A 19,482-nucleotide genomic window follows, 5' to 3' on the forward strand; every position below is an offset into this window, starting at 1 on the left:
TACGGGCAAAAAGTGAATGATGGAAAAGGAGAAAGCAGGGGAGGTTTGGAGACTACAGTGCACGTTAATGCAGCTTCTAAAGCGTGGAGGATGGGACGGAGGAGGAGCAGAATACGGAAAAAGAAGAAAGCTGAGGGAAAATATTCACACCAATGGGTAAAAGGGAAAAGGTGAGAAGCAATGGAGTAGCAGAGAGAACCAATGGATGGGAGAGGCGGAGGAAGAAGGGGGAGGGGCAGAAACCAATCCGGGAGCGGGGACGCGAGCGAGGGCGCGGCCCCGCGCGCTCGCTCCCCTCCCTCCAGCTCCACAGCTCGCTCCTTGCCCGGCTCCCGGGAGACGAGGGCAGGGGCGGGGCCGAGCCGGGCGCGCAGCGCGGGAGGCGTCGCGAGGTGAGGACGGCGGGGGCGGGGAATTGTGGGGCTGGCAGCGCGGGCGCGCGGGCGCGCTCCGGGTCCTGGCTGCGCCGCCACTCCGCCCCGGGCCGAGTGTGTGGCTTCGCGCGCGCGCGCGCGTTCCGGCGGTGCGCGCCGGGAGAGATGCTGAGGTAAAGTTCGGGAGAGAGGGAGAGGGATCCGTCAGCGCGAGGGAGCCCGAGTGGCCGCCATTACTGAGCCCGGCGCGGCGGCGGACGCAGGGGAAGGGGGGAGGGACGGGGCCACCGTTGGTGGCGGGGAGGGGGGCGGGCAGGTTATCAGGCAGCGGGAGCCGGTGGGGCTTAGGGTTTCTGGGCGTGTGTGTTGGGAGGGCGGGGGGAAGTGGCTGAAGGGACGCGGCGCTCGGTGAGCGCGCCGGGGACGAGAGGCGAGCAGAGAGTGGAGGAGGAGGCGGCGGTGGCGGGAGCGCTCCCCAGGAATGTCGCCGCCGCTGCCACCGCCGGGGCCGCTGCCGTTGAGGAGGAGACGGAGGAGACCGACGTTGTTAGGTAGGACCCTGCGACCCCGCACCTCGGGGCCTGCCCGCCCCCTCCCCGCGAGGACCCTCCCGCCGCCGGTTGTAACCAGTTCCAGGGCTGGGGCCCCGCGGCCGCGGAGGGGAGCCTGGTGCCGCTTCGGTCCTCGCAGGCCGGGCGGGAGCGGCTGCCGCGGCACAAGTACGGTCGGCGTGAAGGGCAGAGAGGCCGGGCGGAGGGCGCCTTCTCCACAGGTGACGGGGCTGGGGTCTGCGGAGGCCTGGCGGCGGCCCGGGATCACGCCGGCCCTCCGGGCGTCCGCTCTCGCTCGCCGCCCTCACTTGCCCTGGTCTCGTAGGGTGCCTAGGGAGGGAAGGTGGGCCGGCTTGCCGCTGCTGCTGCTAACGAGTTCCACCCGGAAGGGGGAGAGGGGATGGGCGCAGATTCGCGAAACCTGATCTTGGTTCCAAACTTAAACGCATTTCTGGGGGATCGGCCCTTTCACTTTTTCCTTATCTCCCTGACTCCTCCCTGGTTTCTCTTCACCAGATTCCCATCTGCTGTTAAACCTTGGGGTAGGCTGTGAGAAGTTGCGCTGCGCAACTAAAACACTTCAGTCTTGTTAGTTGACTGTGATCGGGTTGGGGTTTTGATATTGAGGGTAACCTTTGGAGTCTCTGTTTCCACTGAAGAAAAGTATCGGGGTGGGGGTGGGGAGCTGCGCGGGAGCGCGCGTGCACTTATCTACACATAAATACACACACACGGCTCCCTCGCAGCCTCCCTCCTGGCGTTCGTATTGCAAGTGAGGTGGAGGCCCTGGGTGTAGCTGAGGCTGTAAGGTACTTGGATATGAGGGCAAGCTATTTGGACTGCTAGTTCCAGAAAGTTACCGCGGAGAAACTTGACTTTTACCGTACAATACCAATTCAGTTCTGGCCGATGCCTAATGGAAATCTAAATGTTTTAAATCGAGACCGAAATAATTATGTACATGGATTTGTGTGCGCGTTTTAAATTTGCATAATTTACTTTTTCCTTTGAAATAGGTGGGAAACAATGGCAACGTTTCAAATATTCAGATGTAAAACATTGAAATACCTCTATTTGCATATACAGTACTGCCTTCTACAGGTGTTGGGGCAGGGGGTTAGGGTACCACTTAAATCCAAAACAAATTTTCAATTTGAACAGGATGTTAGGGATGTTTCTCGGTATTTGAGGCTGTTAGTCACTTCGTAGAAGAGTTCTCTGAATCAATTTTAAAAATAGTTCTAAACAAAATTTCATCTAGATTTAACTGCTTGGAAGAATATTTTGGTTTAAGAATAAAACTGGTAATATGTGTTTGGAAGTGTTTTCCTGTCAATTCGTTTACTTGTACTTTAATATGCTAATGCTTAGTATGTTCAGATATGCATACTAACAGTGTACTTACAACATAGACAACTAGACAGTTTTTCAGAGTAAAATTTTCTTTCATTTTGAATTTTTTTAACTGTTATTTGTTCTTTGTAATTGACCCGGATTTCTAGTATCTGTATAGAGGCAGGGCGTGTTTAATTGTGGGTCACTAAAAACTTGGAAGGCAGTAGGATACTAAGAATAAACATTGTATTGAAAGGCTAGGTATGCAGGTACTTCTTAATTTTAAAGAGCACTATTGATATGATTGATTTAAAGCAGCGTTAGACTACAGATTATTAGATGACTATTGATTAGGTAGTAGTATGTAGCCTACATTTTTTAAACCCAGATCAGCTTGTCTTATTTTACGATTCTTTGTACATTAATTATTAAGAATTGGGAAAATTAGTTACACTTTGATGTAAGAATTGGCAAAGAATTGTGTTATCTTTGTCGGTTTTTTTTAGTGTCTCACCTCCCTCTCATTGAAACTACTTTAACAACTTAAAGTGTGATGCAAAGTAGTGTCTTAATTCTCTCAGTTGGTACTTACCACAGATGTTTTGAAAAGCATCTTAATTCTTCCCTCTTTTTGTTTGAAAGGCTGATTTATTAGTGTACTTGTTTTAGAAGAAATGAATTATATTGACCTTCAAGGTTAAGATTTTCTAAGGAATCAAATACTATTTTGTATTCCATTTTTTGGATTTGAAGTTATGGTACAGCTTAGAATAACGACTGCCTGCTTGCAAGGCAGATGCTTATACCACTGAGCTAAATCCCCAGCCCCCTAGAATAACAATTTTATAACTCAGTCTTTTAATTGAAGAAAAAGTTTGTTTCATGAAGACTGCTACTAAACCTTTTTAGCATTAGTGGGATATACAATACATCTTGCTTTAGTATTCAGACTGTATTAAGTGATGTAATAGGAAATTTCTTGGTTTCTACAGAATAAGTTTTATCACAACTTACGTTTCTATAGGTAAAACTTGATTTGGGCTAGCTATAAAGTTTTTGCTTTGTTTTTTAACATCAAAGTGTGCAGATAGTGATTGACTTGAGAATCAGTGTACTTATTCCTAAAAGACACTTGTAATAGACATTTAAAGTACACCAGGGGAATTTGATTTTCAGAGAAACTAGTTCAATGCCAAGAGTTTTAAATATAAATCTTAATTGGTTTTCAAACTGTATTCCATGATCCCTGTGGGTTTTTCCCCATTGGATTCTTTGATGATACTTTCACCCTTCCAAACCAAGACAGCTTCTGTTTTTATCTGTTAAATATGTTGTACTTTAAACGTCTTTTTAAAAAAAAAATATGGCTGCATTTTAAAAAAATGTTAAAACCTCTAATTTGCTCATTCAAGTTACCTTTGTGTGGCACTTACTGTGTGCTTGGCTCTGGGAATATAAAGATAAATTAGATATGAGAGTAGCTCAAACTTTTGTTTGGAGAGTACTGAGAGGTGCAAAAAAGAGCAGCTATTTCTACCAAGTGTTTCAGCTACAAGTAGGAGTTTAAGAGAGATAAAGATGGACTTTTATTTTTCAATGTGTTTTGGAAGCTAACTGTCCACAATAGATGAGATAGGCAGTGAAATGAAACAGTTATTTCAAATTATTTTTAATGTCTTAGAATTAGCCTATTACTTGGGGCAAAGTTATATATAGCTCTAATTTTATGGTTAAATTATGACTTACTATGTGTCACTTGGTTCAGCTTTCAAGCTTTTCAATATGAAAAGTTAATAGTAAAAGTAAGTTTTCATTTTTCTAGCTTGAGATAAGTTCAGTCTATTTTGTTATCCTAGACCATTTTCTATTGAACAACTGAGCATTGTGAATGATACAAGAAAGTATAAAGTTTTACTCCCTTATGATGGAACTTAAAGGAGATAATACTTGAAGGTCTAGAATTGGGATAGTGTATATGTGTGTGTAGTTGGGGACATTTAGGTATTTACTGAAAGCATGAATGAAAAACACTGGAGAAGTATGGGACAGATTGGCAAGTGAGAAGAAAATATAGCTTAAAAACATCAGTTTGTACCCTATTAAGTCAAGGCAAGGATATGTAACGGATAATGGAGAAATAAATATTAGGTAGTCTATCAAAATTGCTGTATTGATATTAATAAAGAGCCTTGGTTTCTGAGGTGGTATTGTTTGTCCATTTCCTTCCTGTTTATAATGTTCTCTTAGCGTTGCAGAATTGTTCGCATAGCCAAGATAGCACCTGCTTATAAATTTTTATTAAGTTGTTTTTTGGTTGACTGCTTAGATAGCTAGTAGAAAATTAACATTCCTATTATTGAGATGTTGCATGATTCAGATTTCAGTTCTTCTGAATTGTTAACTAAGTACATATATACAAAAAAGAGGTTATGTGTGTGTGTATATATATACACACTTAAATAGAGAAGTATATTGTATGTATGTATATATATGTGTGTATGTACACACACACAGTTAATAAAGAAGTGTGTAACTCCTCAGATGTTTCCAAGAATATTTTTTGGTGAGGGGTACTGCAAATTAAACGCAGGACCTGGTGCTTTGCTAGGCAGGCATTGTGCCGCTAAACCTATGTCCCCAGCCCCGTTTCTGAGGATATTAACTGGTCTCTCACATAATTGCTAAAGTTTAGCATCTTAAAGTTTACTCACCTTGATCTTTCCTTTTTTCATTACTAAAATTTCATTTGTCTTTAGAAATAGTGCTTGAAGTCAGGTGATAATCAACCTCTATTGCTAAAAGTGATACATTTTCATTACAAAACTGATTTGTTTTTTATTTCTCGGTGATAGCCACTCATCAAGCTCAGAATTGGATTTCTCTTTTCAGTTCTATTATGACATTCAGATGTTTTAAGTGCCAATATTTGTCTGTTACTTGGTTTTTGTGCCCCACCAGATTCAGTCTGTTACTTATTACAAGGTGTAACTCCTGTTTGCCCATGAAAATGATAGTTATATTTAGTTTTCCAACTTCTTACTTTCTAGTATTTATGTTATGTTTAATCACTTCACCCTCATCACACTAAAGTCTCTCCTACTTTTCAAGGTTCACTCAAAACCTTTCTTTTCAGTGAATCTCTGCTTCGGGGGTTTGTACCCAGGAATTTGGCTCCTTTGGACCAAATCTTGCGTGGTACCTAATTTTAAGATAGTTTGGGAGAGAATTGTGAGTGTACTACTTATGATTTGTAAAAGTTATATGAAGTTCAAAATTTTGCATCCCTAAAGTTTTACTGTGATAACTGTAGTCATTTAAATACTGTCTGTGGTATAGTGTGCAAAGCCTAAAATTTTTGCTGCTTAGGTCTTTACAGAAAAAAGTTTTCCATACCCTGATCTATCTGAGCTTGACTTATCATTTCTTTAAATTCCTATTGTATTTATCAACTCCATGGTCTGGCATATTGCCTTTATCTCTTCTGCTATGGTACCATAAAGATTATTAAAAATACGATGGGGAACGTTCTCTTCATTTTTCTACCCCTCCCCTGAATTCATTATTTCTGTACCCTTTCCTGTGATCATTTGACCTTTTAATGTTCCCATCATCAGGTGTTCCATCTTTTAAAAAAATTGTCAAAACTTAGCTACTTTTTTTACATAATGAAAATATGTATATGACCTTATAATACTGAATGTCAAGTTAGGCCTTCATACTACATAGGTCTCCAAAGTGAGGAGAAAAGACTCACACCTACACTAAGTTAGTGGATTTCTCTGTATATGCCTTTGTACTTCCAAAATCTCCCCTGTAAACTCAGTACAGTAAATACTTACAGATTGTTTTCCATGGTTGATAATAGATGAGATAAACTTTGTTCTTCTGTTTTTAGCACAGAATAAGGAAATAGACTGTAAAGAATTTGGAATAATTTCATTCCAAAGGCTTTGGGAACAATATACCATCAGAAGAGGGTGTAGGTGAAATAATAGAATATGCAGTTAATCTATTTGAGAGTGGGTTTGATCATTGGTTTTATAATGCTTTTAGCAGTGAAACTTTTTTTTTCCAAACAGTAACTTGAAATGTCAAAAATGGATATGAACACAATTGCCTTGTTGAGTAGCTTTCAAAGTTCCCAAGTCCTGCTTGTTGGGAATTTGGGGAGTATGTGTGTTTAACAACCAAGCTATAATTCTTTAAAAAAAAAAAAAAAAACTGAACTTTTTATATTAGAATATTCTGCTGCACTAGACTTAATGGCCCCATTGCAGTATGTAATTGTTATTTGAGCCTTTATCTGTGACTTGAGAATTATCTTGTAGTTTAAAGCTGAGTAAACTAGCCTGGAAATTGATTCTTTTTTTTTTTTTATTCATTAAAAATGAGTGTTGAGCACTCATTTAGTGTCAGGCAGTATTCTGGGTACTAGTAAGGTGATTAAAAAAAGAAAAATTCCAGTGTTTCCAGGCTTAGTCACTACATAAATTGCTGACATTTTGGATGGATTTTCTTGATAGTTTAAATTATATTCTTGTCTACAGACTAATTTATAGCTATGATAACTTTTTAAGGTTCATTTAAATCTAAATGTTGTGTACTTACATTTTGCTTTTGTTCAGAAACAAAATAATAATGAAATTTTGATTCCTACCAGTATTACATTGTTGAATTACATAGCTACCATACATACTAAAATGTTATTTCTCCTTCTTGCTTATCATTGCATTGATAAATTTTCATTGAGAATTAGCAATATTGAGGAAAAAATTAGTATTATACAACTCATCTTTCAGAATGCAGTTGAGTTTTTAATTCTTAAACTATTCTGGATAAGTTTGTATAGGATTGTGGAATGTATGATACTCTTTGGACTTGTCTTTTTTAAAATATTTATTTATATAAGGAATATTTTATTTATTTGACGTAAGATCATGTAATTCTGACAGTGGTACATGACTGTAATGCTAGCCGAGGTTAAGGCAGGAGAATTGCAAGTTTGAACCCAGCCAGGACAATTTAGTGACTTAGTGTGGGGTTCTGTGTCAAAATAAAAGTGAAAAGGAACTGAGATAACAAAGTGCAGAGTTTATAAGTTCACTTTAGTACTGCCTGTGCTCCCATTGGGTGATTACAAAATTCCTTCTTCAGTATATTAAGTCTTAAAACTATAATTAACAAGTCTTTAATCCAGTATTTTGAATCAGCTGTATTTGGAATTATACTCACCTTTGTTTTCTAAAATTAGTTATTTAAGTGTTGTAAATAAAAGTTAGATAATTATTCAAACACAACACATAGATCCTAGTTTGCCTTTGTAATGGCTTCATTTTTGACAATTTTAGTATTTCTTTGGCTTCATGTATTTACTGAGTAACCATTGTGTGGGAAGCATTCTAGACTTTTGGAATATACTAGTGGAAAAAACCCCAAAGATTTGTGCCTTTACGACCTTTCATAGTTATTTTTCTTTTGTTGTTGAGACAAAATACCTGACACTCAGGTACTTAAGGCAATTTAGCGATAAACCCTATAAAAATGAATAAAAAACTTAAACACTGTTGCTGGTCATCGTGGCCCATGTCTATAATCCCGGTACTCTGGAGGCTGAGGCAGGCTGAGGCAGGAGGATCATTGTGAGTTTGACACCAGTGTGGTTTACAGTGTGAATGCAAGGCTGTCTTAAACTGCATAGAGAGACCCTATCTCAGAAAGACCAAAAAATTTAAAAAAAATTTTTTTTTAACTCATTAAAAAAAAAAGTTAAAACACTGTTGACGTACAAGATAAACCTTCCTGTTTGAAAAGAGAAGACTATGATGATAGAAAGGAACAGACTGAAGGAACCAAACCCAAAGAGCAAATATTGAATCCTGTAGTTGCATATCAAGCATCTGGGGCAATCCATGTGAGGTGTGAACTCCAAAGAGCTTAAGTGGCCCTGCTTCTACAGTATTGTTGGTGGTGGAATCCCTCATGGTTTCAGTCAGGTGGCTTTGTTCATTGCCTGTGGCTTTTCTCAGAAGTTCCACATTTCTGGCTTCTCCAGCTTCCTGGGGTCTCCACTGCAGGTTTGACTTCACTCTCAGCTTAATTTATTCCCTCACAGTACACACTGCCTGGTCTCCCAGAACTTCTGAAATCTGAGTGGAAGCCTCCATGATACTATCTGATCTTGGATTTTGCATGGTTGTAAAATTTAGCCCTGTGTGGATGATGCTAAATCTGCTGCCAGCAGAGGCCTTTGAGTGCATGGATGGCCAGACACTGTGAACTGAATCCCCAAAAAACAAATCTAGATAAACCTGCCACCCCAGTATGGTGCCCTAGGGCAGTCTTTGCAAAGCAAAATTTTTCACTTTTGCACCTATTAGGCTTTGAAGAGTACGTACCCTAAAGGTATCTGTCTGGTGTCTTGATGTCAAGCACTTGGCTTCTTTTTAATGCTAATGTTTTTAGTGACTGAACTGTCTTGTGGCAATATTTTACTGGCCCTGACTTTACAAGAGCTGCTTTTCTGGTGAAATTTAAAATTTCAAAAATCACCCAGCTTTGCTGTTTGCTCTTGATTCTCAATACAGAGCTGGCTAAAAGCCCCCAGCAGTACTCCTGCCACACCTTCAGTATTGGGCTGACTTGAATATCCTCTGTCATACTAATCTGCTGCCCTTAATCTGTGCCCCACATTATCTCAGGACTGAGCAAAATGCTGACAAATTTTGTACCAGAGCATAGGACGTGTGTCCTGGAGTCCAGCTGCCAGTGAGACCTTGTTACCACCTGAAACCTCCCAAACCTGGCCTTTACTGTTATTTTGGGAATTCTGGTCTGCATTTTGACCAGAATTTCCCATCAGGCTTGATTTACATTATTCCAAGGCAGTAGTGACAAACCTATGGCATACTGCAATGGGCTGTTTGTATCACTGAAAGCTGTAAAAGATTTGCCATCACTGTTCTAGGGCTTCTCTAGTTGCCATCTCCAAACCTTTCCAAACTCCTATTAACCAGTTCCCATGAAGTCCTATGAGCCACATGGTCAGGTGCTCATAGCAATGGCCCCATACTTAATACCAAAAACCAGTCTCAGTTACTTTCTCATTGTTGGGACTCAATATTCAACACTCTGAACTCAAAAAAAGGAGAGATTTGTTTGTGCTAACATTTTCAGTCCATAGTCTGCTGGCTCCAAAGCAGAACAGCATGGCAGATGGATATAGTAGAGGAAAAGCTGCTCATATCATGGCAGCAAGGAAAGCGGTGGGAGAAGGGAGAGTTGGAAAGGGAGATGTATCCTTCCAGGTCATACCCATACTTCATTACTGTTCAAGCCAGGCACCACCTTCCAACACTGAGTCAGTTCTAGAGACCCCATAATCTAGTTACCTTCCACAAGCCCCACCTCTTGAGTGCATGAAGCTTTGAGGGGACTTCCAGATACAAATTATAACAGGCCCATAGGAATTTTCTGAAACAGCATAAAAATTTTATTTTTATTTTTTATTTATTTTTTTTTTTACCGGTACCAGGGATCGAACTCACGACTGCCTGCTTGCAAGGCAGGTGCTTATGCCGCTGAGCTAAATCCCCAGCTCCTAGCTAAATCCCCAGCTCCTCAGCATAAAAATTTTAAAGTTGATACTTTTTTTTGGGTCTTTTTCAAACGGTACCAGGGATCGAACTCACGACTGCCTGCTTGCAAGGCAGGCACTTATGCCGCTGAGCTAAATCCCCAGCCCCAAAGTTGATACTTTTTATTATAAAGAGTATGGCAGTTATGTGAGGAGGGGCAAAACCGAAAGTTTTAGTTTTTAATTATTTTGTTCAGGAATTATGGTTTTTATATGAATATTAATTGACAGTAATTGTACATTCAGCACTTGTTTTAGTGTGTCATGATCAAATTGGGGTAATTGGCATATGTATCATTTCAGGCATACATCCTTTTCTTTGTGTTGGAAACATTACAATTCTTTCTATGAGCTATTTTGAAATTTTTGTTGTCAACCATGGTTATCCTATTATGCAATAAAACATTAGAAGTTCTTTTTCTACCTAGCTGCACCTAATGTATTCATTAACGTTATCTTCATCTCTCTCTCTCTCTGCAATGCCCTTTCCAGGGCTCTGGTAACTATTCTGTTTTCTAAAAATGTTTTGGTTTAAATTCTGAGTTATTAGCAATCTATTTTTTTTTAAATTTTTCTAGATTCCTATTTTTTTTAAATTTGCAGAGCTACTTCATGTTAGTAAAACTTCACCACAGGGGGCATATAATGCTTATAAAGGCTTATTAAACTGTCTTAGAAAACTTATTTGTCAACATGGCTTCATTTTGACAGTTATAAGGACAGTTTTACTCAAATATATGCATTGTCATTTCTATAAAGACAAGTTACTGAAAATTTCCTTGAAATAAAATTTTCTAAGATATCTTAAAAAACAAAGAGATTACATTGCATGCTCTTTAAAACAACATTAAGATTGAGCATGAAGAAAATTTGGTCTTAAACGTTTACTTTTGTATAGGTCATTGCTACTTTGGGTTTATTCCTTAGCAAATATAAGCATGATTCTAGATGTTATCAGAGCATGTTACTGTATTTGAAAGTAAAATCGTGTCCAAAACAAGAGAAGACATGATTTAAAGAAATAAATCACTATAATCATGTATCACTTAATTTTAAAGGAATTTTCAAGTTAAATAGCTCATTTGTAGTTGAAGGTAGTAGCCATTAGTTTATCAGTGGAAACATTAAAAAAGGAGATTTTTGTTATTGGCAACAAAAATAAAAAAATAAAACTAGCTACCTTGTTTAGTTAGTAGACGACAATTTTGATCAGGTTGTTAGAGGCCAGTGGGTAGTTCATGTATGTATAAATTATCCCAAGGGTCTGCCATGAAATACGAAATCTATTATCTGGTAGGACCAACTTCATGAGTTACAAGTTTCTCCTTTGAGGTTTATTATGGTATTTCTTATTATTATGGTATTACTTAGCCACCTAAATAACAAGTTTTCTTGAATGGAAAGTGGATTTCTTGCTGGTCTACAGTTACTCACACTTTTTTAAATTTAAAAACTATTTGGCCTAAAGTTTCTGAGTTAAAATATTCATGAGAGGGCTATAATTTGTATGTCTTGTTGCCACATTACCAGTGGTCATACATGATTGTCCCATGTGGTGGCTTGTACCACTGATTATACAAGTGAAACAGTCATGCATGCCATCACTGGTTTAAGCCGGCAGAAATGTCTTAAACTTGTAAATTAGATAAAGACCCTGCTGTGGTGAGGGATGAAAAGAAAGAGCAATTATTTGTCCAACATACCTCTTTGCCACCTCTATATGAAAGAATTATTCCACCATAATTTAAAAATCACTATATGGCAATTCATCATAAAGTCTTAATGATATCAGAATACCAGTGGAGAGATTGCCTGACAGAAGTGTTAGAAGGACTTGGCTATAATTGTCTTACCTGGCAGTGAATTGTGAAAACCTTAAGTCATAGGAAACTGCCTTGTTTTTTAATTTAAACTTTAATAATCATGATTCAGAGATTGTCACTGTCAAGTTAATGATGATGTATTAAAGCTTTACTATTAAAATTTAACCTACATGTAATGAGAGCTTTATCCCTTAGATTAAAAGTTTCCCAGTTTTTAGCGACCAGTGACAGGATGATGGCTTCCTACCTCTACTTACCTCCTTAACCCCCTTTCTGAAACTCTTAGATTTCAAAATACATTTTTATTTTTATTTCTACATTTTTGTTTGTTTTGAGACAAGGTCTCACTGTGTGGTCTTGAACTCACTATGTGTAGCCCATTGCTGGCCTCAAACTCATAGTGATCCTCTTGTCTCAGCCTCCTGAGTGCTGGGATTACAGGCATGTGCCACTGTGCCCAGCTTTATTTCTGTTTTTATCTTTCTATATAAGCTGTAGAGTATATGTATATCTCGGTGTTTGGGGGTTATGTTATAGAGGAAAAGTCAGTGTCTTGTACCCAGAACCTTACACATGCCAGGCAAGTGTTCCACCACTCAGTTGTAGCCCAACTATAAGTCTTAACTTTAAATGGGTAAGTGTATTGTATTCGGATAAACATATTTAAGAAATTTTAGTAAAGATGTGACTGTTAATGTATGGTTAAGAACTATGTGTTAGTTGAAAATATTCTATTACACTCATCCTTACTACAGTTTTTTATTTTTCTTTTAATCAGTTTATGTCTCTTAACCAGGTTGTGTCTCTTACATGGAAGGCAAGGAAGGGATAATCTTGAACATCTTTGAATTATGTCTAATTTTCAGAATAGCTGTTTAATAAAGCCTTCAGTTTTATTTTAATTCAAGTATTGTTTAAAGTACAATTTCTGCAATCACTAGATTACTTTTGATGTACATTTTAAAGTATATCTATAGCTGTTGTTTTTCAAGTAAAAATAAATGTATTTTCAGTTTTTTTCTTAATTGCTAACTATGAAATCATTACGCTGTATTCATAAACTAATTTCTGTCTTTACCATTGGGTGTAACATTGTTACCCATTAATACCCTGTGCTTTGTTTTCTATAAATAATCTGGAAATAAAGCATTTCTATTGAACTTTTGCATAGTTTTAGATAAAGAATGTTTAACTTGATGCTGGGTAAAAATACTCAAGTTTTGTGAGATTGGGTTTTTAAAATTTTTTATTGAATTAACAAAAGGTAATAGAATTGGGTGAATTACCTCAGTTCCTTTATTTCTCGGTCTTGTATATACTTCTGCCACATTTATTTATTTATATATATATGTTATAAATCTAATCACATCATTTCTCATACATCATAAATAGCTTCTTATGATTCCAAGAATCAAAGTAAATGGAACTAATTGTTAATAGGCCCCTTTTGTTTGCTTTAGGTCCTTTTTTATTTTCTAGTTTGAGGTATCATCTCATTAAGTTCTTTTTTGCCTCAGCTGGGCTCACCCTACCCTCCTGCCTCAACCTCCCAGAGTTCTGGGATTACAGGTACATGCCCCAATCCTTCACTATCAGTTCACATTGTAAAAATTTAGTTTTTGAATTTGTATAAATTTTTTGGCTTATTATAATTTAGTTGAGCCTGATAGAAGAAATTTCTAGAATAAAATATAAACCTGCAGTTTTATTTTTAAAATTATTTTTATTTTACCAGAAATATGTCAAGAATTTTAAATTGGAAGAATGATTTCTCATCATCCTTAGTACAATGTATAGCAAGTACAGTTCAAGGGATGATTAAAATACATGATTTGATCAAAATTCAAATAAATATTTGAATTTTAAAAATTTATAGTGAAAGACACTTTGCCATTGATTCTAAGTACAGGTAAGTATTACCCCATTGTTCTTGCCACTTTCTGAAACAGTTTAGATGTCCCTTTTTATGAGTGTCTTTATGACGTGATAAAAAATAGCAAATGTTGTAGCTGACTGCTATCCCGTGGAAAGGCAGTCTTCTAAAAACCTTATAGTGTATCCTCATCCACTTTATTAATGGAATCTGACATTGTAGGACTTAAGGCTCTTCCCTAAAGTCAAAATGACCATGAAAGCTAAACATTTTTAATTGATTAAGCACATCTGGGCAACCATGACTATGCAATTAGCACATGAAAGAAGACTTCCAGAAATGCCTCTAAAAGTGGTTAGAATGATGGGGTAAGTGTGTTTGAAGCAAGGGGTTGGCATTTTGAGGAGTACTAATGGACATGTATCTTTCACTGTAATACATGAAAAAATGTTTGTAATGTTCACCATGTTTTTGATTATATCATGTATCTCCTATAATCATATAATTTCCTGGCAGCTGAGGTCAGGAAGCAGCTATTTGGGAAAGAGGACTAATATAATCTTCGCATAATTTTTTTTGTGTTCTTTATAATCTTTTACTTTGTCTGGATTGTAGATAAAAGATTGCCTCAAATGTATAATCTTAAAATTGTTTAGCTTGTTGCTACTCAAAAAATGTGGTCCTTGAGTTGTAACTACTCTGTGAGAAAATCTAGAAATGAAGAACATTTAGAAACAATTTGGCAGTAATTTCATGTCTCTTGAATCTAATGAAAATTGGGGGCTAATGACTTGGGGGCTGGGGATTTAGCTCAGCAGCATAAGCGCCTGCCTTGCAAGCACAGTCATGAGTACCAACCCCAGTACCAAACAAAACAAAACAAAACAAAACCCAGAAAATTAAGACTTGGGTTTTTAAAAAATTTCATTTATTGTATTTTCCAGTTGATCTTACCAGATCAGTCTTTCACATTAGGAAGTATGAGAAGCACTTATACACTTAATTGCTGTCACTATTAATATAAAATATATCTTTTCTGGTGCTGAGAATTGAATGCAGGATAGTAAGAATATCCTGTACTACTAAGCTATATTCCCAGCCTCCACCCATTTGTTTGTATTTCCATGTTTAAGTATTTGAATATTATTAATTGAGGTCATGTAAAGTTTGATAGATTCCTCAGGAAGATACAACTCACTGAAAACATTTTTAAATTCTAAAATCTTGTCAGCTTTATATAAAATTCAGTTTTAGAGAATATGTTCTATGGATATCTGTAATAGAAAGCATAGTAAGTAGTTTTGTATTTCTTAAAAGTTGTGAGGGAGTTGCTAAAGCAATCAGTCTATTAATTATCCTAGTGTAACCTCAGTAAAGGCAGGAATATTAAGAGAGCAGAAAATTAGTTGTTTCCTTAAATCCATAGGAATTAGAAGCAATAATGCACATTTGGCTAAGAAGGGTTTATTTTAAAATTCTGAAATACATTAGATTTTGTGTTTAATTATTTATTAGGTTTGCATTAAATTTGAGATCTTGCATCTATTCCAGCAAACCAGACTTTATGTGGTAATTTCTTGAAACATACAACATTATTATTAGGATTATTAACCTGAGTGTGCTTTGTTATGAATATTTTTACTATAATTCATTATGTACAGTACATTATTAAGATTTATCTTTTTCCCTTCTCTTTCTAGGAAGATGATCCATATGATCTTGAGGATCTGTCTGCGCAGAAATGAGGGATATACAAAGAACCAAACAGACTTCTGAAATTTGGGATCTGTGTTTTAAGGTTTTATTTTCAGAATGAGAAATATATATGGTTATCTTTATGAATGTAGAGACATGACAAGAGAGTTATGATGGCAAAAAACAAAGAACCTCGTCCCCCATCCTATACTATCAGTGTAGTTGGACTCTCTGGGACTGAAAAGGACAAAGGTAACTGTGGAGTTGGAAAATCTTGTTTGTGCAATAGATTTGTACGCTCAAAAGCAGATGAATATTATCCAGAACATACTTCTGTGCTTAGCACCATTGACTTTGGAGGACGAGTAGTAAACAATGATCATTTTTTATACTGGGGTGACATAACACAAAATGGTGAAGATGGAGTAGAATGCAAAATTCATGTCATTGAACAAACAGAGTTCATTGATGACCAGACTTTCTTGCCTCATCGGAGTACGAATTTGCAACCATATATAAAACGTGCAGCTGCCTCTAAGTTGCAGTCAGCAGAAAAACTAATGTACATTTGCACTGATCAGCTAGGTTTAGAGCAAGACTTTGAGCAGAAGCAAATGCCTGAGGGAAAGCTGAATGTAGATGGGTTTTTATTGTGCATTGATGTAAGTCAGGGATGTAATAGGAAATTTGATGATCAACTTAAATTTGTGAATAACCTTTTTGTTCAGCTATCAAAATCAAAAAAACCTGTAATAATAGCAGCAACTAAATGTGATGAATGTGTGGATCATTATCTTAGAGAAGTTCAGGCATTTGCTTCAAACAAAAAGAACCTTCTTGTAGTGGAAACATCAGCACGATTTAATGTCAACATTGAGACATGTTTCACTGCGCTGGTACAAATGTTGGATAAAACCCGTGGCAAGCCTAAAATTATTCCCTATCTGGATGCTTATAAAACACAGAGACAACTTGTTGTTACAGCAACAGATAAGTTTGAAAAACTCGTACAGACTGTGAGAGATTATCATGCAACGTGGAAAACTGTTAGTAATAAATTAAAAAATCATCCTGATTATGAAGAATACATCAATTTGGAGGGAACAAGAAAAGCCAGAAATACATTCTCCAAACATATAGAACAACTTAAACAGGAACATATAAGAAAAAGGAGAGAGGAATATATAAGTACATTACCAAGAGCTTTTAACACTCTTTTGCCAAATCTTGAAGAGATTGAACATTTGAATTGGTCAGAAGCTTTGAAGTTAATGGAGAAGAGAACAGATTTCCAGTTATGTTTTGTGGTGCTAGAAAAAACACCTTGGGATGAAACTGACCATATAGACAAAATTCATGATAGACGGATCCCATTTGACCTCCTGAGCACTTTAGAAGCTGAAAAAGTCTATCAAAACCACGTACAACATCTAATATCAGAAAAAAGAAGAGTAGAAATGAAAGAAAAATTCAAAAAAACTTTGGAAAAGATTCAGTTCATTTCACCTGGGCAACCATGGGAGGAAGTTATATGCTTTGTTATGGAAGATGAAGCCTTCAAATATATCACAGAGGCAGATAGTAAAGAGGTATATAGTAGGCATCAGCGAGAGATAGTTGAAAAAGCCAAAGAAGAGTTTCAGGAAATGCTTTTTGAGCATTCTGAACTTTTTTATGATTTAGATCTCAATGCAACACCAAGTTCAGATAAAATGAGTGAGATTCATACAGTTCTAAGTGAAGAACCTAGATACAAAGCTTTACAGAAACTTGCACCTGATAGAGAGTCTCTTCTACTTAAACATATAGGATTTGTTTATCATCCCACTAAAGAAACATGCCTTAGTGGCCAAAATTGTACAGACATTAAAGTGGAGCAATTACTTGCAAGTAGTCTTTTGCATTTGGATCATAGTCGCTTACGGTTGTATCATGATAGTTCAAATATAGATAAAGTTAACCTCTTCATTTTAGGGAAAGATGGCCTTGCCCAAGAACTAGCAAATGAGATAAGGACACAATCTACTGATGATGAATATGCCTTAGATGGAAAAATTTATGAACTTGATCTTCGGCCTGTTGATGCCAAATCGCCTTACATTTTGAGTCAGTTATGGACTGCCGCATTTAAACCACATGGGTGCTTCTGTGTATTCAATTCCATTGAGTCATTGAGTTTTATTGGGGAATTTATTGGAAAAGTAAGAACAGAAGCTTCTCAGATCAGAAAAGATAAGTATATGGCTAATCTTCCATTTACATTAATTTTGGCTAACCAGAGAGATTCCATTAGTAAGAATCTACCAATTCTCAGGCACCAAGGGCAGCAGTTGGCAAACAAGTTACAGTGTCCTTTTGTAGATGTACCTACCAGTACATATCCTCGTAAATTTAATGAATCCCAAATAAAGCAAGCTCTGAGAGGTGTATTGGAATCAGTTAAACACAATTTAGATGTTGTGAGTCCAGTTCCCACCAATAAGGATGTATTGGAAGCAGACTTAAGAATTATCATGTGTGCCATGTGTGGTGATCCATTTAGGGTGGATCTTATTCTTTCACCCTTCCTCGATTCTCATTCTTGCAGTGCTGCCCAAGCTGGGCAGAATAATTCCCTAATGCTTGACAAAATTATTGGTGAAAAAAGGAGGCGAATACAGATTACAATATTATCCTATCACTCTTCAATTGGAGTAAGGAAGGATGAACTGGTTCATGGATATATTTTAGTTTACTCTGCCAAACGGAAAGCGTCAATGGGAATGCTTCGAGCTTTTCTGTCAGAAGTTCAAGACACCATTCCTGTGCAACTGGTGGCAGTTACTGACAGCCAAGCAGATTTTTTTGAAAATGAGGCTATCAAAGAATTAATGACTGAAGGAGAACACATTGCAACTGAAATCACTGCTAAATTTACAGCACTATATTCTCTATCTCAATATCATCGGCAAACTGAGGTCTTTACTCTGTTTTTTAGTGATGTTCTTGAGAAAAAAAATATGATCGAAAATTCCTATTTGTCTGATAATACAAGGGAATTAACCCACCAAAGTGAAGATGTTTTCCTACCATCTCCCAGAGATTGTTTTCCTTATAATAATTACCCTGATTCAGATGATGATACAGAAGCACCACCTCCTTATAGTCCAATTGGTGATGATGTACAGTTGCTTCCAACATCCAGTGACCGTTCCAAGACCAGATTAGACTTGGAAGGAAATGAATATCCTGTTCATAGCACCCCAAACTGTCATGATCATGAACGCAACCATAAAGTGCCTCCACCTATTAAACCTAAACCGGTTGTACCTAAGACAAATGTGAAAAAACTAGATCCAAACCTTTTAAAAACAATTGAAGCTGGTATTGGTAAAAATCCAAGAAAACAGACTTCCCGGGTACCTTTAGCACATCCTGAAGATGTGGATTCTTCAGATAACTATGCGGAACCCATTGACACAATTTTCAAACAGAAGGGCTATTCTGATGAGATTTATGTTGTTCCAGATGATAGTCAGAATCGAATTATTAAAATTCGAAACTCTTTTGTAAATACGCAAGGAGATGAAGAAAATGGATTTTCTGATAGATCCTCAAAAAGTCACGGAGAACGGAGGCCTTCAAAATACAAATATAAATCTAAAACCTTGTTTAGTAAAGCCAAGTCATACTATAGAAGAACACACTCAGATGCAAGTGATGATGAAGCTTTCACTGCTTCTATAATAAGAAAAGGAAGACATCGTGGTAGTGAAGAAGATCCACTTCTTTCTCCTGTTGAAACATGGAAAGGTGGTATTGATAATCCTGCAATCACTTCAGATCAAGAAGTAGATGATAAGAAGACGAAGAAGAAGCCCCACAAAGTAAAAGAAGATAAAAAGGTAAGTTTAATTGGTGGTAAGTGATGTTGATAAAGATGCATATATTTGCAATGAATGAACTTTTCAAGATAATTGGAATTTAAGATTATTTTTAATTTTTTAACTTTTCAGTATTTTGTGGAGCAGAGCTTCTTATTACATTGTATTTGGGTGTAATGTTTGACGCCATAAAATTGTAGTTGAATATGTTCTGCTTTCTATAGAATCCCAGATAAGAAGTGATTTTTATTTTATTGCCTGTTTGGAGTCCTGTTTGTTCCATTCTTACCTATCAGTTCTAGAATATTAATTTGGTAGTACCTAATTCACTCAGG

The 19,482-nt window shown here is 37.3% G+C and overlaps 1 protein-coding gene across 3 annotated transcripts in view; it reads left to right on the forward strand.

Annotated features, from left to right (window-relative positions):
• The first annotated feature begins 286 nt into the window (after positions 1-286).
• The window catches only part of Arhgap5 (Rho GTPase activating protein 5), a 64,798-nt gene continuing 45,602 nt past the window's right edge, over positions 287-19,482 (forward strand). Inside the window, exons 1-2 of one of the 3 annotated variants that reach the window (XM_063246506.1) lie at positions 287-392; positions 15,290-19,168. In XM_063246506.1, coding sequence (XP_063102576.1) covers positions 15,455-19,168 — 3,714 coding nt within the window. In that variant the 5' untranslated portion in view covers positions 287-392; positions 15,290-15,454. The other 2 variants (XM_003464765.5, XM_063246490.1) reach the window with 2 other exon arrangements.

The sequence above is a fragment of the Cavia porcellus genome, unplaced genomic scaffold (assembly GCF_034190915.1).
Source record: "Cavia porcellus strain 051 isolate PalLab524CR breed Dunkin Hartley unplaced genomic scaffold, mCavPor4.1 scaffold_1, whole genome shotgun sequence".
Taxonomy (NCBI): domain Eukaryota; kingdom Metazoa; phylum Chordata; class Mammalia; order Rodentia; family Caviidae; genus Cavia; species Cavia porcellus.